At 45.3% G+C, this 22,228-nt stretch overlaps 2 protein-coding genes across 2 annotated transcripts in view; one reads left to right on the top strand and one right to left on the bottom strand.

The window, feature by feature from the left end:
- Positions 1-545: 545 nt before the first annotated feature.
- On the top strand, positions 546-5,684 carry LOC126536901 (uncharacterized). The gene is made up of 3 exons (XM_050183949.3): positions 546-703; positions 3,929-4,138; positions 5,356-5,684. The coding sequence occupies exons 2-3, from the start codon at positions 3,936-3,938 to the stop codon at positions 5,633-5,635; spliced, it is 483 nt and encodes a 160-aa protein (XP_050039906.1). The 5' UTR covers positions 546-703; positions 3,929-3,935; the 3' UTR covers positions 5,636-5,684.
- Positions 5,685-18,410: 12,726 nt separating this feature from the next.
- The window catches only part of LOC126536903 (uncharacterized), a 35,699-nt gene continuing 31,881 nt past the window's right edge, over positions 18,411-22,228 (bottom strand). The window contains exon 2 of the mRNA XM_050183950.3: positions 18,411-21,749. Within this exon, the coding sequence (XP_050039907.1) occupies positions 21,331-21,735 (405 nt within the window). The 5' untranslated portion in view covers positions 21,736-21,749 and the 3' untranslated portion in view covers positions 18,411-21,330. The remainder of the gene's footprint in view (positions 21,750-22,228) is intronic.

The raw sequence follows: 22,228 nt of genomic DNA, 5'->3' as shown, positions 1-22,228 counted from the left end.
TTGAGAGGGTTCGTGCGCTTCTCACTCGTCCACTAAGCGCTTAGCACCTTATTCTTGCTTCTTTTTATTCTAGCAATCTAGGAACAATGGGTAATGCGTACCTAGTCTCTATGAAACGAACAGAAGACGCAGGAGAGGGCAGTGGCAACAGCCATCCTATGACAGTTTCACTTTCTCCCGCAGCGCAGCGAAGGTACAACAAAAGCATCCTCCTCGCAAGCCGCGCGTGCAATGTATCCGGAGAATCCAGCTGGTAGCGCGGCCCACGAGAACCCGCGTCGTGTCTAAAATGCCTCACGTCTAAACGATGAGCGTCACGACTAGGGTAGGCACGGGGAAGAGTCTGAAAGAGGCCAAATGAAGGGAGAACAGAAACAAAAACAAAAGCTTCGCGAGGAGAGGAAGACAGCACTCGGGAGTGCAATCTTGGCGGAAGAAAACAAGAAAGGCGACTGACCTGTCTTCCACGCCGCCGGTGCATTTTATGCAGTTTCGTCATTGCGCCGCCGTGCATACAGTGTTGGCGAGTGACCCGCCGGCCCGGCGAACCGGCTGCGTGCATATATGCTCCCGCTCGTCGCGTGGCGAGAACATATAGAAGCTCGCCGCTCTGCGCATGCTCTCTGGCTGTCGGCCGTCGCGGATACCACTCACCACTGTACTCGTCTAAACGCTCCAGCACCGGGCTTCGTCGGCTCCCAAGGTAAGGCCCTTGACAATTGTGTCCACAGTCCGGCTAAACTTATTTCTGCGCGGGCATTCGGGTTCGCCGTGGGTCGTTCTTCCAGTGATGTGAACTGTTTCTGGAATTTCGCAAACGTGCCCTGTCTCTGACAGGCGTAATGGGTCACCTCCGGTCCGCAATAATATCCAGGATGACGCGGCTATATATGCTACATTTTACCCTAATTGAAACTCGGCCCCCGTGACCGAGAATTGATCCCACGTCCTTGATTTTTTCTGAAACCTAGAATGAAATTCCATGCGTATGGAGCATAATTTAGTCGAACGTCTGACGCTGTCCTTATCGTTCACTCGCTTTGGAGTGTCGCACTGGCTTTTTCAGTGGGATGATACGCTATGACAGCGGGCAATTCATTCCGCATCGATCCTTGGAGAAAAGATGTAAGCCATATAAAAACATGAGTTGGCTGTTGACAGAAGAAAAGAAATTCTGACGAAATCACACTATCAATACACAATTACTGCTACAATTACGTGCCGACAGTTCTGCGATTGCCTTTTGCTCAACAGATCAGTGTTCTCGCATGATACATTGAGCTGGAGCGCCTTACTTAAAGTAATATAATTTGCGAAAACTGGGCTCACGCTTCCTGAGAGATCCTGAAACAGTTGAACCGTTTTCTTTTCCTTCCCGCTGGGCGATGCTAGAGTAGTCCTCGTTGTCCCTTTCCGGAATATCAGAAAATAGATTCAGAATTCAGATTCAGATTCAATTAGTATATGACCGAGGTTGTTGGAGAACTATGGGAGAGGCCTTTGTCCTGCAGTGGGCGTAACCAGGCTGATGATGATGATGATGATGAGATTCAGAAAGTCTGGTAGACACAAAAGGGGGAAACTAATAAATTACTCAGTTTCTCTGTCACAATTTTTATACTGTCTACGCTAGAAGAACGCATTCACCCTGAGCTTTGATCAACCTATGTGATTAACAAAAGCATTAACGTTCCTTGCAGCAGACAGACCGCAAGATTTAGCGCTCACGTATAAGACACTGTGAAACGCAATACGCCAACTAGCATGACCTGCCTTAACTGCTATACCTTCGTTTATTACAGTAGTTCTATTAATGATAAGTCATGACCATGAGTACCCTCCTGCAATCCCGTCCTAAAACATTCACTTACGGCTATATGTCATTTTGGGATGTAAGGGCCAGCGAAATCTCCCTTTACAGCAAAGGATATTTATAAAAGTCACTACGTTTCTGGTGTCCACATGGAATCATCGTTTCAACGTCGTAGAAATAAAGCCGGAAGGTTTGACCAATTCTTTTTCCCTCACAACTGCTTCTCATTGCTTATGTAACTGGCACAAGTTCGAATTCGTACAAAAGTAGTCACAGTACAAGAGATACGGCTACTAATTCGGAGATGTTTTAGGATTATTTTCCCTCTACCCTCCAAATTCTTGGACAAAGATTTCATTGACGTACTAAGGGCGTCAAACTTCTTTAAAAACCTTGCAAAATATACCTCACCTGTGAGACCGCATATTTTGTTTTTGTTTTGTTTTTTCACTGCAGTCATGTTAGATCAGGCTTGGTGTACCACCTGTGCACAATAGAACATAACCTACAACATACAACAGAACAAACACACTTTAGTGCCTTATTTTATAAGAAAGAGAGTAAAAGCAGGCTCTTCTCTGCCGCTCAAGAATATGTTCCAAGAGGGAGAATCTTAAACTTTCTGGTTCACGCGAACCCGACGCGAGCGCAACGAGTCAAATTTAAGCAGAACCCGACAGCGTTTGCAATTAACTTGTTTCTCGTTCGCTAAGACTTTAACAGAAGATTGCACCGAGGCGAGACAACAGGCCACGCGATTTCAGCGTCTAGTTGAATCGGCGACGAGACACCGCTGATCCGACACATTTAGGATGGGCTCAGACCCAGCCCATTCGGACTTTCCCTCAACCCGATTCGCAAGTGTTTACGTAGACCTAAAATTCCCCTGTCAAGGCGACTCGACCCTTTCCTGTGCGGACCACGTAAACAACTGTAAACTGCACATTAGCATTCATTTTCACGCAGCTGTGTCTGCGGAAGCATACAGAGAGTGGAAACTCGGGAAAGAGCGAACAATGTACTTTTAAATTTGACCTCTAGAACACTACGCTGTGCGCGTAGTGTTCTAGAGTCATTAAAAGCTAAGTCATTAAAAGCTGCTCAGTTTATAGTGAAGCGCCTCCCAAGTGCAAAATGAAGTGACATTTATTTATTTATTTATTTATTTATTTATTTATTTATTTATTTATTTATTTATTTAGCATACGTCCAAGGCCTGAAGGCATTACAGGAGAGAGTGGTAAATACAAATATTTGCACAGTAAAAGACAGAAAAAAATACAGTTACAACAAGTAAAGAAAAATATATTAGCAAAAGACTTCATGAAGGACAGTCTGAAGCTGTCGATGCCGGAGATGGCAACGATGGAAGCGGGACGGTGGTTCCATTCTTTGCTAGTCTTTGGAATGAAAGATTCGCTGTAGGTATTTGTCCGACAAGATGGCACACCAACGTTATAGTTATGGTCTGAACGCCATGACACGTAGACGGGAGCAGAAAAGAGAACGTCTCTTAGAATCGAATTCTTATGATAGATTTTGTGGAACAATGAAAGGCGAGAAAATTTACGGCGCAAAGATTTATATATATATATTTATATATATATATATATATATATATATATATATATATATATATATATATATATATATATATATATATATATATATATATATATTTGAGGATTAGCTGCATAGTAAGAAGAGGTATCCATTCCAGTCATCCAGCATGTATATTCAATACGGTGAACTGAGCCCACAACTTCTGCAAATGTATCAACTACTTCCTCCTGAAGGTATATTGAAGCAGGTCACGCACAACAAACACACACAACAGGACTAGCGTTGTTGTTGGTGTGCGTGTGCGTATTCTCGTCGTCCTCCCATCGCGCTGCTTCGATATACCTTCAAGATGAACCAACTCGCTTAAATCAAGGTGTTGCTCCTCTTTTATCGACTCGTTTTATCAAAACCTCACCTTTTATGAGCTCTATGGGTCTCAGTATTTAGTCGAATATTGAATACTCTTGCACGCCTCGAAGCCACGCTTCCCCTCTTCCGAGCCTCTTGACATATAGTAATAAAACAATTTCGACAACAACTTCTACATTACAGGTCAACCATGCACGCGCCGCTGCTGGTAATAGCGGTTCTTTACACTATCGCCCTGTCGCACTCATCAGCTCATGTCGAATGGAGGGATTTCATGAGTTGCCTGCAACGGAGATTCGGCCGGAGTTTCTTCCAGGAGCAACATGCAGACTGCGCCGCCCGCAAGTTATTCGTGAACTACAGGCGATCGATGTACTGCCATAATTGCAACGCGTAAGTAGATCCCATGTTTGTTTCCGCTGACTGCGATCGCGGAACACGAAGAAAAGCGGACTTCCCAGGCCGAACCGTGTTATGTTGTGTTATGTTGCACAGCCATTCGCTGTACCGTGGAAGGAAGCCGCACTTGGAGAGGTCCTTGTTTATCACTTTGCAGTCGATGCCGTGAATGACATCAGAGCACAGCTCCATACTTCATAGTTCATCCATGTACATCCTGCTGGCCGCACCGTCATAGGGTTAGTTATGTACACAAAGGTGTGCCATGCCTCTTCTTCGGCAGCTCAGAGTTCACGGGCAACAGCAAGGACGTTGACTAGATCAAGTGGATTCCCTTTACAAAAACGAAAAGATGCTACATCATCATCCTCGTAACGACTAACTTTCACGAGTAACTTCATTAGAGGACGAAACCTAATTACGACGCCATTATTTCCACTTCTTAAACAACTCAAATTAGAGTCAGTTCACATCGCTGGCTTGGCTCATGGGTTTCGTGTCAACAGTAGGACGTCGCGGCGAGCTGTCTATACTTGGGCTCCTGCTGAAAATTTGTTTTGTTCTTATCCTGATTCGGCGTCGCTTGGTAGGTGGAAGTTTGCGACGACACTAGTGCTCCCCATCGTCATAAACAGCAGCTAGTTCCAGCGAGCCCCAGTTATGAGTAGCTATACGCCACGCGCATGTACCGTCTCGTGCTCGTATTGCACAGTTCAAAGGACCGTGGTGGTGTCTTCCTTTTGAAGGTGCACTTGGCCTGTTCGTTTTTTCTTGTTTGCGGATGGTGCCTCGATGAAGGCCTGTATTCCAGCACATGTACTTCTCGACGCCTCCAGGTTCATCGTGCTTGCTTTACTTTTCTATGAGAAATTATTCCGGTTTCCGTTTGTAGCGTAATCTTTCCTTCCTTGCGAATGGAAAGACCTCAAATTCTTTTTTTATGGTTCTTTTTATTAATTGTTACCTGCCATACTGTTCTTTCTTTCTGCTTCCTTTCTTACCGTCTTCAGTTAGGTTTCTTTCCTTCCTGAAGGATAGGCAGGCGTTGTGCCTCTTCCGGTGGCAATGGCCCTGCCTGCTTCTTCCTTTCTTTTTCATCTGAATAATTTGTACGTGCATGAGCTTTCAAAACCAAATCAATAAATAAATAATAAAGGTAATGATGATAATGACAATGACAATCAGTTTCTCTCGGCCTTCTTCGCGTGCAGCTACTTCCACTGCCAGGGCAACTACGAGGCAATCTACGACTGTCAGCGCGACGGCCGTGCCCAGGAGGTGGCCGAGGCGTTCAGTGACTGCCGCGAGCATTTGGAAGGCGCCGGCTCAGACAACCTCGTATACAACGAGATCGACTTGTACGGCCGCCAGGGAGGAAACTGCACGCAGGCCTACCTCGTCGATAACCCCCGCTGCCACTACATCCCCGCCACCGTGGTGTGCAACAACACGCGCATCGAGCCAGAGTCCTTCGAAGAGGACGAGCCCTGATCCACCTGAATGAATGAATGAGTGAATAAACCTTTATTTGACACAGTGACTTGTCACTCGAAGTGGGAGGGTCCTTTATTCCAAGAACTCTCTGGCCCGGACCACCCGCCGGGCCCCGGGCGACAACTTCGCGCTGGTCGACCAGGTCCGGCTTGGAGATAGCAGCCTCCCACGTTTCAGTGAGGAGTTCTGGGTCTGCGTCTGATGCTGCTGGTTGTTCCCTGTGACGTTTGCTCGGGTGTTTTTGCATTGCAGTAGAAGATCCGCCAAGGTGTCTGGCATGTTGCAATGAGGAGAGGTGTAGCAGTATGGCGTCGGTTGGAAATGATGCAGTAAGAAACACCACCACATCTGCTCACAACTAATCCTAAAAAGTTGTGGAACGTTATGAACGTATGCAAACCTAAAAAAAATGTTCTGAAAACTGACGCTGGATTTTTTGTCCCCCGTGAGCTTTGCTCAACGGCTTGTAACAACACATTTCCGCTATCTTTTTCTGGCGCTCTAACAGATACTTCACACTCCGCACTTGCCTTTACGTACCTTGAGATTGGAGCCTATTTCGATGTGCATTGATGGCATATGCAATTAGATTTAAAAAAGCTAAACTTTCCTCATCAGCGGGTCTGGATAACTTAAATTACAGATTCCTTAAGAGTACTGTAGCATATTCATCTGCGTTCTTGTCACATATTTTTATTCAGTCTTTGCAGAGTTCAACACTGCCGGACGACTGGAAAACGGTGAAAGTGATTCCAGTCCACAAGTCTCGTGATATTCATAACCCCTTAAACTATCGGCCGAGCTCCTTAACTTCTAATCCATGCAAGTTATTAGGGCACACAATCTACTTCAACCTTGTTTTATCAAGTCTAATAACCTTTTTTTGTCACAGCAGCATGGTGTTTGTAAACATTATTCTTGTGAGACTCCATTACCAACCCTTACTAATTATTCGTCTTCCGATTTAGATCGAGTTTCAGTGATTAACTGCATCTTCCTTGACTTCGCGAAAGCTTTTAACACCGTCTCACATCGACTACTATTACTGAAACTTAGCGTACTCCATCTCGATTACAGCTTGCTTAAATGGACTCTATGTTTTTTGCAGAATAGAACACAGTATGTTTCTGTTAGTGATCATGACTCTAAATCATGCTTTTTAACATCCGGCGTTCTTCAGGGGTCAGTCCTTGGGCCTCTTCTTTTTCTAATTTATATTAATGACCTGCTTGGATATGTTACTTCTAATATAAAGCTCGTTGCAGACGACTGTGTTCTGTACTGCCTAACTTCTAATGACTCTGACTTCGTTCTTTAACCTGACCTTAATCAAATTTCCTTCTGGTGCGGCACATGGCTTATGAAACTAAACATTAACAAATGTGAAGCAATGAGAATGTCTCGAAAAATTGACCATTACACTTCTCAAGGCTATGATCTTAACGGTTGCCTTCTTCAGTTCGTCGACAGGCACAAGTACCTAGGCGTCCATATCACCAAAAGCCTGTCTTGGTAGAAACATATCCACCCTGTTATTAACAAAGCTAACAGTACCCTTGGTTTCCTTCGCCGGAATTTCCGCCTCACTCCCGTTCCGCTGAAACTATTACTATATAAAACATATTTAACAGGGATAGGCGGGCTAGTTGGTTGTCGATATTGGAATGCATCATATAACCGCGCAAACAACAAAGGGAAAAGAAGAAAACACACAGGACAGGCGCGGAACTTCAACAGAGATTTACTCCAGGAAATCCCACATTTATACATCTATCATAATCACACTTGCTAATCATCAGACAACCATCACTCGACGTTGGCATGCGGGCATGAGTCTCTAAGTCTCTAAGTCTCAAAGTGAGTCTCTAAGTCTCGGTCTCTAAGTTTCTGCAGAAACACTTGCGCTTGCTCAGGTTTGAGGACCCGTTCATGATAAGGAATTCTGAAGAGCTTATCGCATTTCTTCGTGATCATGAAGGCTCGAGGGAATCGTTGTTTTCGTTTTCCATTGATGTCATTGACCTATTTTATTCCATTGCACAAGATAAATTGCTATGCGCCATTAGAGATTCCATTGATGACTACAGCCCAGTGGCCTTTCAGAACGCATGTGGCCTAAGTGTGGACGACTTTTTAGAAATTCTTCATTTTTATCTGGCATCGACCATCGTTAATTTCGAAGGAAAGAACTTCGTCCAAAAGCGCGGAGTATGCATTGGTTCCTGTATTGCCCCTTTATTGAGTGACATATTTTTATCATATTGTGGCAAACGATTTGCTGAACGCCTTGACACAGCCTACTCGGCTAAGATTTTTAGATATGTTGACGATTACGCCATTTTTTTGAAAGGGTAGGGGACGGAGGCGGTTCAACTGCAGTAAACCGTGTTCTTGAAATTCTCCGAGAGAGCGCCTTTGGGTTGAGTTTCACTTTTGAGTTGCCTTCACATGGATGCCTGCAGTTCCTGGACATTTGCATTATTATTGCCGGATCCCATGCGTGCTGGAGGTATCAGCCTCGATAAAAAAAGGTATTTTAAACTACCACTCTGCTCATTCGAAGCTTGTAGAAAGGAGAATTGCGAAAAACTGCCTGCGTGCTGCTCTTGATAAGTCCTGCCAGCATGAAATGCAACATAGCGTGTTCTTACAGTTGCAAAGACTGCACAGCGCAGGACTTCAGTATGAGATGGTCACCTCGGTGCTAGAAACCCTTGACAAGGAAGCGCGGGGCTCATCAGAGCTCCGCCCAAGCGTAGAGCCGCAACGCCGTAGGCCTGTTGCCATCCCGTACTACCACCAAATCTCTCACCGCCTCAAAAAGGTGGCTGAAAAATGTGAAGTGCCGGTGGTTTTCACGGCGCTCAAGAAACTGGCGGGCATGTGCAACATGGTGCAGGGAAAGAAAAAAAGAAATGAATGCGGTTGACAGGTTCGTCCGATGCAGAATAGGGGTAGTGTACCAGATACCCCTCTCTTGTAGCAACAGCTACATAGGGCAGACGGGACGGTGTCTAAACGTCAGACTGCAGGAGCACCGCGCAGGAGTAGAAGGATTGGCGGGGGGTGGCAAATTGGCTGACCATTGTCGCCACTGTCGTAATTGCACGCCTAGGTTCCGCGACACTAAAGTATTGAAGATGTTTGTGTCACAACTGAGCCGAGAAATCTATGAAGCTTACTGAATAAAAATGCAACCTGGCAGCTGCGTAATCAGCTCTTCAGTGTCATTGAGTGATAAAGAGTTCAAATATTTTATTTACATGCAAATTAGTGCCACTGACGCCTGCATGCCAACGTCGAGTGATGGTTGTCTGATGATTAGCAAGCGTGATTATGATACATGTATAAATGTGGGATTTCCCCGAGTAAATCTCAGTTGAAGTTCCGCGCCTGTCCTGTGTGTTTCCTTTTTTGTCCTTTGTTGTTTGCGCGGTTACATGATGCATTCCAATATATAAAACACTCGTTCGTTCTAAACTCCAGTACGCTTCACCCATATGGGACCCGTACACATGCTCACTAACACGGTCCTTGGAATCAGTTGAAAACCGCTCAGCTAGGTTTATCCTCTCTAAGTACTATCGCTTAGCCAGCGTTTCTAGCATGAAGCAACAGCTTGACCTACGTCTCCTTTCTACTAGACGTTGAATTTCCCGCTTACGTCTCCTTCATAAAATATACTACACTAATAAAGACCTAAATATTTTACCTTTTTCTCCTCAAGCCATTTGTCATCCCGTATTGATCATCGAATGAAGGTTAGGGTGCCTCAGTGTTAAAGCAATGCATGCCTCGAAGTATTCATACCGAAAACAAGCCAAGACTGGAATCGCCTTCCCGCCTCCATCGTCGCTATCACAGATCATGATGTGTTCAGGTCGACTATCTGTGATCATGTGCTGCCTCATTAGCCAGTTTTTCTTTCTTTCTTTTTCTTTTTTTCTGTTTTGTTTTACTATTGCCACTCCTCTCTGCAATTCCTGTACTGCCTTGAGAGCAAATAAATGAAATGAAATGAAATGAAAATGAAAGATGCCGTGTGTGAGGGTATTACACTGGAGTCGTTTGTAGCCGGTTCCTTCGTTTCTTGTTAGTTGTCGATGTGGGGGCGGGTGTACCCTGCCTTCAAGCCGATAGTGCTGCAGTAGTGCTTGGTAGGTTAATGGTTCGGCTTCTGTTTCCGCTGGTGTGGGTGAGTGGGACGGGTCTAGAATCTTGTGCGGGGAGACCTGGTTGACGCTTGCGCGGGCAGCGGTGTGTGCCGCTTCATTCCTCTCGAGTTTCTCGTGTTCCGAAACCCACATGATGCAGGTGTAAGGGGGGGGGGGGGGGATGTCGCCGCGTTTGATGGCGATCCTGCACGTCATGTAGTTGCGTACCGCTGTTTGAGAGTCGGTAAAGATTACTATGGCATCCTCGCTCTTCTTGGTGGCCAGTACTATAGCGGCCTCCTCAGCTGTATCCGCACGTTTGTCGAGGATTGTCGCCAATGTCACTAAAGGAGCGCTTGTACCATTCGCAACATGTCGTGCTCTCTGAGGCCACTGCGGTGGTTGGCAACCCGTCGAATGAGATGCACCTGCCTCATATCTTTAAAAGGGACAAAATTCTATGGTCACATCAGGCAAGATAGATGTAACGTGCGATCATAACTGCTAACAAAGCGCCCATGGGCTCCACACTTCTAAGATTCAGGCATGCCGAATGGTACGGAAATTCGAATATCGGCACACCACCACTCCATCCGTGTTCGGAGAATAAACGGGCACCACCACTCACGGTGGCGCCAGTGTTTAAAGATGCTTTCTCTTTCTCTCTCTCTCTCTCTTGCTCACCCGAGATACATACGTCTCTTCCCATACCTGCCAAATAATGGTCACAAAAGACGGCCGGACACACAATCGGGATGTTTAAAGCGGTTCTTCACTTTCAGGAAATTCCATTAGCACCCCTTAATCAAGAAAGAAAACAAATAGCGCCACGTTATTTTGAACTAAATGAGGTCGAAGGTAAACTATTGTGCCACATGTGGACACATCTCGCCATCCTGTCTTTATCATTTTCACTAAGAACAAGATACATACATGTTTGTTAGAGGCTTTACTTCGGCCACAGTAATACACAGCCACTTTTTCTTCGTATGCTTTATGAAGGCTTCTGCTGTCAAATGCCAATCAGCCACCAATATAGCTTATCTCGTTTGTTGCTTAAGTCATTACGTAGACAACGATACCACAGCACACTTTACGTTACATAGAGAAATGAATAAGTACATGACAAGTTAACCTACTGATGTTTGCGCTAAGTTGGTACATACTTAATCTTGATGCAATAATGCGAAAAAGACAAGAACATGGAGACACAATAAATGTACACCACAAGAGGTAACGTGCGTCGTAAGTTTAGAAGCTGGACTACATTTCATGTGTCTTCGTGTTCTCGTCTTCCTCGCGCCATTGCATCAAGATTAAGGGTTCTAGGTTTCAGAAAACAACGAAATTGATTACGATAAGCCCTGTTAAACAACTGCAGTTCTCTGAAGCAATCGCCCGTTTATTGAAGCATCATCATTCGTTTACTTAGAATGTTTTAAAGGTGCAAGAACAGAAACAGACAAAAAGGTTGACCAGTGTACAGACTGGCTGGCTACTTTTTCTGCGATAAGGGAATAAAGAGAATAAAAGATGATAGAAAGTGATGCAAGGTACAATAAGGTAATCGGGAAAAAAGAGCTGTGCACCCAAACGCATTGTAGCCCATGCAAACTTTCAAAGTCTGCCACGCAGTCCACATATCCTCAAGAATAGGATCAACAAGTTCAAAACGCTCAGCGTTGAGCCCGGCGTCTACCAGTATCCAAGGATCTCGCCGATAAAGGGCGACTGTCTAGTTTACCCAGGGCGATCAAGTGCCCTTTTCCAGGCACAGTATAGACATGACAACTTAACCTAACCGCACCCAAATCAACTAAGCGGGACAACATCATGCAGACGTGTTCATCAAGTACGTCAAACATATATACTTAATTCTCCACGCCAGAAGGCCATGCCAGAACGATATCGGCGAACAGTGGCGTGTCGTGGTTAGAGTCCATGGTCTCTTCCCAGGAAATTCAATACAGCGAATGAGCGGATATTCATACAAAATTTCGCAGATGGCATATTTAAGACACTTTCTTAAGATGAATGTTCTTCCGTGAAGTGAACCGTGTTTCACTCCTTCAAAGTGGAGAGCGCCGGTCCCTGACTTTCTTGCGTACTTAGGCCTATATTCGGCACTTTCGTCCAATTTCGTGCCCCCTTGTGCTCGCCATACCATGTCTTACATTCCTCGCTTCGTTCCTGCTTTCTATCGTTTTACTTCGCTCTCGTTTTACTTTTGCCTGAAGAGAATTTCGTGACCCTGGGCGAGGATGACGCGTCGACTTCCTGCTCAGTTTTGCAGAATGCACGCAACAAATTCGCTTCGGATAAAAGCGTCGGCTCAGTACCTTGAAATGGCAGAGCCTCTGTCTTGCTCCCAGCACGTAATAAATTTCGCTACAGGTAAAAACGACGCTTTAGTGCCTGAAATAAAAGCAAAGCTGCATCCTCTTAAAACGGGTCATTTCCGTGTATGTATACCTCATTTTCCTTTCTTTTTTTTTCAGATTGCTTCAAGCATGTATGCCATTGTATGGCATTGCACAGGTATGCCGGTGTTCGTGCAGTAGCCGTACATCGAAAGATGGGACAAAATTTGGTGTTTCTTTTCCAATAAAGTTCAGGGCAATAGTTTTGTCCTTTCACGTGGTGCAAGGCTTGGAGCTCGACACAATAGTGAACGAGAGAAAATTCAGTTAATGTTTTACGTGTATGCGATCTCGTGTGCAACGATTTAATTGCTCTGAGCATAAGCATTAAGTACAAACTTCGGCGAAACATATTACATATATATGTGGATATATATATATATATATATATCCTTGTACGGTTAAAACGAAACTTTATGCCCATTGGCGCCACTGGCATACGAACTCGGATACCCGCAGCATTGTAGTACACTCCGGAACGGAATGTGCTAAGCACAGCACTGTCGTGCAAAGTCTTATGACAGTGCAACGTTCGTGCCTGACAATTCGTGTAGTGTGATGTGCCCAAGACAGACTCTGAGAGCTGTGTTTTTGTGCAAGTATATTTCGGAGACCACGATGGCCAGTGTTGTAGCTGACGAGATCAGTGTTGTGTGCATGGCAACGAAGTTGTTTTCCGGGAAATGCCACGTGTGAGAAACTGCTGTCGCATTAAATGAGTTCATCGCCAGAGGAGTATGCCACACCCAATATTCAGCCTAATTTTGCGCCCTAGCAGCTACACGTGTTGCGTGCAACGCGCGTATGCTTTCTCTGACGGCACGTGAAGTAATGAGGAACTAGATGACAATTGGTAATTTCTGCCAAACAAGTTTTTTTCATTCATGGTATATATAAAAGTTTTCTATTTTTTCATGAATAAGCATAGTAATTTAGCGGAGCGTGGTACTACAGGCGATTCGGAGTAATTCCATATTTTGAAATAGGAGCTACCGTTTGAGCTGCCTTTGTTACAAGACACGTGTGCAAAGTGGTCAACAAGGATAAACTGAGCCGGCATTTTTCTAACTGTATACTTCCAACGAATTTAATACTGACCTGTAGAAATTACAGCGAATTGCTATGTGCACACCACCGCAAATAGTAGGCACTTATAGTAAATAAGGCAGCCAACCCCAACCTCCTTATTACCGAAACTTCAGCAAGATTTTTTTTTTATTCCAAGGAGTGTCAAGGGCGTGATGCACGTAGTGAACTAAACTAACCCACACCGTGAATCGAAAATGCAGTCGTATGTCGCGATTCGAATGATTTAAAGCACAACGTTTAAGAATTGCGCGAGTTCCCAAGTGGTTCCCTGCTTTATTGCGATATTATTGCGATAGCAATTATATGGACACTCCAGGCACATTTCTGCCGTCGCCGTCGCCGTGATTTCCTGTATAAAGTTCAAGGGCGATAACATCGTCGCCGCGCGCCGCGTGCTGTATGTTCGAGTGAAAGCGTGCGAGAGTGAGCCGACGATGGTGGCTCAATCTCGCGCTCGCAAGGGAGGAAAGCGGGGAGGAAGCGCGCCGTCTTCCGTCGCACGCAACGCACCGGAAGTAAGGGAGGGAAGGGGGGAGCAGAATGACGAACGTCAATGATAAAATATGGCTTGTAGATCGGACTCCATGTCGGACTCACTCGTAGATCGGACTCCATGTTGCCTTACTCAGGTTACAAGAAAAAGCGTGGAAGAATGACAAAACGACGCACCAAAACAAAAAGACACCAACTAGACAGAAAATAAGAGATTCGTCGTCACCTCTGGTTGTCTTCCGGATTGTTTCTTGTAACTTAATTAGCTCAAGAGTCACTCGGTCAAGCACGGAAACTGTTGGGCGTACTAGTGCCCGATTTGTAAAGAAACAATGTAGCGGCAGCCGTATTTACAGCAGCATAGCCTGGTGTCGGTTGCTTGCAGTTGTTTTTTGGTCGAATGATGATGCAGACACACCTATATCGTGCGTAGTGTATCCAGTATAGCTTATTTTAGGGTACGCTTTCACGAAGCACTTACTTAAAATAAATTGTAGTTTAGTACGTCGCAAGCCTGTTGTGTGGCCACACGTACGGAGGGGTGATAGTAGGGAATAAAAAAACGCTTCCCGCGAATGAGAGTAAGTAGTAACACAACAAGCTTAACATGAAATTTAAGATCATTAAAGACTCCAAGCAACTCAGAGGAACACAGTATACACTTGGCGGGTTGCACATTAATTTCGACTACCTGGGCATCTTTAACGCGTCAATTCAAATCACAGTAGGGAAGCGTTTTGCATTCTGGGCCCACCGGTATAGGGCCATCGCGGCTGACGAGTCGAGCCCGCGACCTCTAGCTCACCAGCAGAACGTTACAACCACTCAGGCTGCATATAACAAGTCGCCGACTGACAATTTGCACAAAATGCCACACAACTTCCTGTGCAGCACTTTACTGTCACTAGCGCCAAGCTTTCTTACACACTGGTAAATTTGCCACACGGTAAAATTTGTCTAAGCACGCGTCAGGTCATACGGAGGCTCTGGCCATGCTGCTAGAAGCTACCGCTGTCATCGCAACAGGCCTACAATATAGGATGTCCTAGCTAACCATAGTCAAGCTGTTCAATAAAATTATTTAAAAAGCCCTGTTCAAGATACGATTTCAAGAACTACGGTGTTCGATCGTCATATCTCTGACGTGGAACTCAGGAGGTCATATAATCGCATCTAACACCGCGTTTTTTTTATCCTTTTTTTTTCTTTGACCAGTTTGGCAACATTAGCTGCTACACACGGTACACGATACAGGCAACGGAGCGACACGATGGACGACATTGGCCGACACTGCCATACGCTGCTTCGCCGTTCGCGACAATGCAACAATCCAGAGCACTTACGTGAAGACACCAGAAAGCGGACCGAGTCTGCTTGCCGGAAACAAGTTTACCTGTCAGGAGCCGGTCAGGGTCGCTGATGGCCACTGAGCTTAGGCGCGATGACAATGCAAATGTCCCTTTCGAAACGCCGGCACTAACGTTGTTTGACAGACGGATGACGCAATCTTGGAGGCTTTAACGGGCGAGCATCGGCGTCAGGTACAAGGAACTGGACATGTACATTTAACATGCCATTTCGATGCTGACGCTGTTAGCGTGCTTCCTGTACACTATATATCCAAGTCCTTTCGAGTAAACGCCAGCTGGTAGTCACCGCCCAAGCCATCCACCTTCCTTGTGCCACCATTTTCTGTTACAGCCCAACTCGAATGCCAATGGTTTGTAAGTTTCAGCGCTGCGGGCGACGCGAAGCAAGGCTTCGCTTATCGAGCTCGCGCAAGTCATGAAACAGTCGTGCGTCTGTCCCTTCAGAGTGGCGCCCGACTTCCGCCGAAGGCTGAGAAATGGGCGCTGATAGCACTTGCGCGATGACGCTAGAAGAGTCGTATACATATAGCACAGTTGAGCCAGTGTGGCGGTGTGGCGGTGCCTATAGACCAGAGCTTGCGGCGCTTCAAGGGAGCGGCCGTATTTTGCTGGAGACTGCAGCAACTGCATGGTGGAAAGAACGAAGGAAGAGCCGCGATAACGTTCAGCGTCTTCTTATGGCATGTTTGCCGTCAGCGTTCGCTCACCATGGCATTGCCGTCAGCTGCCACGTCATCAAACCCGCACTTCAGCGCGAGCTGTTCCGAAAGCTGGCGATGGGAATCTAGATTAAGGACGCTTGTTCTAACTAATAGCACAAGAAAAAGAAACATTCCGGTTCATAAGCTAGTCCATGGCCCAAAATGACGTCTGTCGTTCAGCGCAAGTGACTTTTTTTTCTTTGTCTTGCCAGGAGAAGCAAAGAAGTCGGAGGCCGCAACATGTACTGCGTATAGTTCCGATCCAGTATTGGATCACGTGTTCACAACAGGCAAGCTCTCGTGCCGTCGCCGCGTCGTCATCACCGTGACCGTTCCACAGTCATCATGTTGTCGTCATTCTCGTTGTAGGAAGGCAAGCAAACAAGGTTAAATCGAAGTGGTGCACAAATCTCCAGGCCACCGAGGCCGCAGCGAATACTACAAGTGTACTGAAAATCCCGCAGGACTTGTGGCAATTTTGTCATCATCATAGTGACTATTATCATCATGAGCATATCATTGTACGCTTTGTTAAAGCAGTGCGATAACAGTCAAATTGGTCTATAATACGCGATTGCCATATTCAACACCGAGGCACTGAGTGCGATGAGTCTAAAGCGCTGGGTCGATTTTGCTTTTTATTTCACTATCTATCTATCTATCTATCTATCTATCTATCTATCTATCTATCTATCTATCTATCTATCTATCTATCTATCTATCTATCTATCTATCTATCTATCTTCTATCTATCTATCTATCTATCTATCTATCTATCTATCTATCTATCTATGACATAACCCAGCTATCCCTTGTGTGCGTGATATTCACATCAGCGTTAGTTCCATAGACTTGTGTACGCTTATATAACGTATTTTTATTTATATAATAACTCATCAATTATTATATAAACTGATTAAAATAGTAAGAAGGCATGAAACCCGAAATTCTTCCCTCATTGTCCTTTTCTTTGTTTTGCTGTTAACTTCGCGTTGAACAATTCCGAACAACTATTAAGAGTGGCTATTTACTCCACATTTTCCTTCTAAAATTATCTTCAAAAGCGCGAAGAACGAGTTTTCTTTTTTTACGCGCTTTAATTTTTTCTTTCCATCTTCTTGTTAATTTCCTCTCTTCTTATTTTGCACTTTTGCAAATGGAAGGTTTCTTAGACACTCTGGGACAATTTCGCATTGCAGTGTCCGAGTACTGCGCACACCTACACGAAGCTTTCCTCCGTTCTTTCTTTCTTTCTTTTTAGCACAACGAAAATCACTCACGTATACACGCGCTTAAACTGAATGTCGTCGCCTAAATTTTAATATCAGCGACACGTGGGCGGCTATTTGTCGCCGCCCCAATTCAAAGGGGACGCCATCATCACCACCACCATCGTCATCATCACGGACAGCGGAACCCACCGTTTGGAGCCGCAGTGTCGTAGAAGTTTCGCCGCGGCGCGACCACGCCTTTGCCTTCGCGAGTCGGTGGCGGCGCGGGCATTTGCCACCGCGTAGCTTTATCCAGGTGGTCTTTATCACGGCGTATACCAGTGTTTGCTTACTCGAGTAAGCTCGAGTATCAGAGAGGAGCGTAGTTGTGTAAACAAGAACGCCATAAAACATCATTTGCACTAATTTGTTATGGAGGAAGCAGGACTTGAGAACCCCAAGCGATTCAGCAAGCTCGAGACCCGACGCCAAAACGCATAGCCTGCACCTCAGCACCCCGAGCGCCTAAACATTCGTGTTACACACTCGTAACCGTCGTGTGATATGTTGTTTCTATTCTTTGTGTGTATTTTCAACATTCAAAGGTCTCAATCGAGAATGTGCGGGACACGTAACACATTCATGGTTGCTAAACACAAATCGAGGCCATAAATACTGTTCACAATGAAAGAGTATAATAATCTTAGATTAATATCGCCATTAAATTAATCTTTCATAATAATCTTGTAAATCCTTAGAAACTGACTGATCTTTATTTATGTTAACCAATCGTGTTTCTCCTGGTATATAACGACAGACAAAGCTAAACCTACCTTAGTGACCAGCCAACTTTGAAGTATATAAAAGGTATGCCCGGCCTTGAACAGTTCTTGGATTTCATTAGTTCACGGTTAACCTTGGCAGTGACACGCTGCAGGAATTATTAGGTAAACCAGCACAACCCAACATGTTCTTTTCTTCTTCGTTTTTCTTTCTTTTTTTGCATAGAAACCCACACATTTGTTAAGTTATAGTAAGCATTACTTTCTGCCGCCGAAGATACACTAACAGAACCTAAATGGTTCTGAGAAAACACGTTGTGCTGCAGGTTGAGCCGTTAGCAAAACACGATATTTATTTCCCGCATTCTCTTCAGACTAAAAAGAAGGTTCATGTGTCTGGTTAACCACAACATAAAAGGCCTTCGCTAAAGTTATATGAAGCAGCCGATATGAGCGGAATACTGTAGCTCTCGACCCCCTCTGCTTTCTTGTGCTTTCTTATGACCATTTGCCTTCGAGAGTCCGCAGCAGAGCTGAAAAACGACAGACGAGATTGACCAGAATAAAGGGTGTTTTTATTCATGTATTTCTAGTCTCCGTCTCGGCGATGAAATAAATAAAGCTTGAGAACAAAATAAAAAAGAGAATCTTGTGTCGCACTGACATAGTGCGTACTTTTTTTCATTCATTCATTTGCAACGTTCAGTTCAATACAATATCATCTGCCGACATGACAGAATACATTTTCGCTGCTGCAGCTATTGGCCCAGCAACGATCGGCGTGTGCCGAATATTGGCTACTGCAAGGCGAAACTTGGCATAAATCACTATAAACGTGCCGTGAGGCTCCCAGCAACGATGCCACCTTCACGTTGAAAGACACTAGAGACACGACATTGCTCCAGGCTCACATCGTCCAATAAATAGCCAACGCGAAAAGCATTGGATGTGACAGAAACAACACGTAAATAAATAACTATGTACACAATTCATAAATAAGTTGTTTTTCTCGTACAAACCAGCAAAGTACTCAAACAATGGCGAGATAAAGAGTCGCGAGGAAACGAGCTTCTCCGCCATGTTATTCCCATCACTTGTCACATCATGTTCAGGAAGAGCTTCATAATTTACTTTAGCCGAAATTTTCTTGTGAATTAAGCAAATGTTTGTGTTATGAATGAAATACACATGGCCGCACACTGACCCTAAATATTAGTTACTGGTACATAATGTGTTGATTCCTGACTGTAAGCAGTGCCCTATTCTTAACGTCTAAATGAAGCCCTTCTTGCGTGAGATCAGAGAGTGTGTAAACATCTTGTTTGTCCAAAGACGTTATTCAATATTGCTTTCGGCAGCGGTATTTCTGTGGTTCATGGGAATTCAATAGATCAGTGCAATATTGCTGGCGGCACATCTAACGATACCGGGCACGCGTAACCATGTTGCGCCCTTATCCAACAGTTATTACACAGAGCTCAAGATATTATCCCAAGAAAAGCTGAGAATCTTGTAATTTCATCACTAACTCTTGGGACGACATGGCATCCGCAACAAAAAGCTGACAAGTGTAACAACTGTTAGAATCCAATAGAGCAGCTCCGATCTCCCCCTTTCTTCTAACGACGGTGGCATGTGTCTCCAGTTTGTGACATGAGACGGAAAAATTAAGATAATATCCCCACTCGTTTTTAATACGTCTCTTGACTACGTTCGCGTACAAGCAACTCAATAAGAAAAAATACAATGATAAATAAGTTACGATGAACTAATCCGCTACACGGATAGAATAGATATATAAATACACTAACTACAGACTAAATAAATAATGGATCTCTGTAAAATCAGTATGCAGCAAGCGAACAATAAAATTGTACGTGCTCCATTTCTGTTGTCTGCTGCACTATTTATCTCCATGAACCATTCAAGCGCTTATGCTCGAAAGTCGAGTTTCAAAGATAGAATATGAACAGTCTTCACCACCGCAGAACAAACATTTTCGCGTCTTTTTCACATCTTTATTCTAATATCGCTTTTTGCAAAAATAAACCCCATCACAGCACTGCGGTATATGGCACGCATGTTGAAATCTGTTGACAATACTGTGTGCTTATTGCAAAATTCAACGTACAACGCGGACGCACACTACGAATGAACAAAGTGCATTATTACTTCCTCACCCGTGACTCAACTCATGAAGCAAAAGAAGATACTCAACGATCAAGTTCGCTTTGCCACCTGCTTACCATTCATATGAGAAAATGTGAGATGGAAAAATAAAGGTAAATGTGTGCACCAAATTATCGGCATTCCTCCATCGGGGGACCCTAATGTGTAAAAGAAAACACTTTCAATTTCTGCAATTACCGTAATCAGCTAGGCATATTGCCCTGAAAAAAAAAAAGTATAAGTCGCGTCACCATTCAACACACCAGAACATTTCCCCCCCAGATCCTGTCATACAGACCTCATCACCCGAAAACTGCTCATAGAACAACTTCGTTGAGATGCCACAGTTCAATTCATCACGAGCATCTGAGAGGCATCTGCCCAGTTGGCAGGCCTGCGTATGTGTCTCAAAAGTTCCTCAAACATTATAATGCACACATCTCCCGCTGTGAATATGACATTTTGCAGAACACTTGCAGATAAACTTCAACAAACTTCAATTATTGACAAAAGGTTGCATATCGTATGCTGATAGCACATCTGTACGAGCATGGCCAGTGACTTCACAATCACATTGATTACCAAACAACCTTTCATTTTTTCATAAGCTTTTGACAGTTCTTAAAATGATTGCTTTGGCAGAATAGAGATCCTCATGCATTGTCAATCTTGTGCGATGCCTTGACGACAATGTTATTAGCATGGCTGATGTTTATCTCGACCCATCAACGAGATCAAAACTTCACTTGCTTATTACTTCATTTATGAACTCCTGCGCAAAATGATTAGCCGCACGCGGTAAAATATTCGCTTACGTACAGGTCAATCACACTGTAGCGAAGAAAGAGGACAAACCAACGAGAAAACACAACTCAAAGGACATCGTCAAAAGACATCGTGCTTTGGTTTCTGGACAAACGACTTCGTACAGCTGAAAACATCGCTAACTGGCTCCTCTCGCACATCTCGCCAAGAGCGACAGAAGAGCGCCCCGTAGCAACACAATGACAGCTGAGACAGCGGGCAAGAGCACTAAAGCCGAAGCTGCGCCATCGGCTCGTGACTCCTGGCAGCGAGGGCCAAGCCCTCCTTTTATAGAATAACGGGTCGCCTTGCGAGTTGATTCAAGGGCTCAGCGAACGCGTCGCGTCGCTTCTGTATAGCGTCTCGCGATAGTTGGGGGCGGGGCTTCGTTTCGGGGTCTGGAGTGGGGTGAGGCTCAGAGAGGAAGGTTCCGGCGACAGCTGGAACAATGGCAATTTGCATCGGAGCCACACCCTTCTTTTTTTTTTTTCTCAGTTTCCTTAGTCCGCGCTCCGTCCCCGGACGTCCCGTATGGTCCTGAGCAGCAGGCCGTAGCGGTCCCGGCTGGGCCGGGCAGCGGGTGCCGGCTGCTCCAGGAGCAGCTGCTCGCGAGAGGACGAGCTTCCGCCGCCGACGGCGCCGGACGCCCTGGCGGGGCGGTCGTCATCGTCGTCGAGCAGCACGGACTGGACGTCGAGCACGGGTTCTCGGATGAGGGCGATGGCTCGGGACGAGTCTCTCTTGCCGAAGCGCATGAAGGTTCTCAGCCGGCAGCGCTCGCAGGCGTCTTCGCCAGGGTCCTTCTGGCACAGTGCGCGGCAGCGGGGCGGCTGAGCATCCGCCCATGACGGCGCCAGCAAGAGCACCAGCATTGAGGTGACCAGGCACAGGTACGTGAGGGTCATCGCGGAGGCTGAGCCTGCGAAGGAGGAGGCGAAAGAGAAAGCGGGGGTTTTACTCCTCGTCTGTTTACGAGGATTTGAAGGGAACTCACTTTACACTCTCGCGCCAACTAGTTTCTTTCGATCACAAACAAGAAAGAAAAAAAAAACTCAACACATCGGCTATGTCATGCTGGACATGCCGGTTCTCGTCAAATTGCCGATGGCGAACCAGAGCATGGTCGGCGCGTACTTGGGATGCAGTTCAACCAGGCACGCCGAGTGTTGATGGCACCCCTACTACTACGGGATAGTTCCAAGTGTCTGTGCTGAGCAAGGCAGTAACGGTGTCCGCCGGCAAGAGAGGTCCCCCTCTTTCTACCCTCAAAAAAGAAGAAATAGCATGCTTTTTTGCGAGTAATCGTGAAGTTTTAGGGGCTGAAAACTTGTAACCACAATGTTGAAATGGTTTCCATGTGTTGCCGTAGAATTCTACAAAGCAGTTATTGTTTCCTCA

Source organism: Dermacentor andersoni, chromosome 4 (genome assembly GCF_023375885.2).
Source record: "Dermacentor andersoni chromosome 4, qqDerAnde1_hic_scaffold, whole genome shotgun sequence".
In the NCBI taxonomy this organism is placed as follows: Eukaryota; Metazoa; Arthropoda; class Arachnida; order Ixodida; family Ixodidae; genus Dermacentor; species Dermacentor andersoni.
This window is presented reverse-complemented; position numbering and strand designations above follow the sequence as displayed.

What these genes read in the sequence shown, in the direction of transcription:
- LOC126536901 (XM_050183949.3), top strand. Translation starts at nt 3,936, where the DNA reads ATGCACGCGCCGCTGCTGGTAATAGCGGTTCTTTACACTATCGCCCTG. An exon ending in TACTGCCATAATTGCAACGC is followed by an intron (nt 4,139 to 5,355) that starts GTAAGTAGATCC and finishes CTTCGCGTGCAG; the next exon opens with CTACTTCCACTGCCAGGGCA.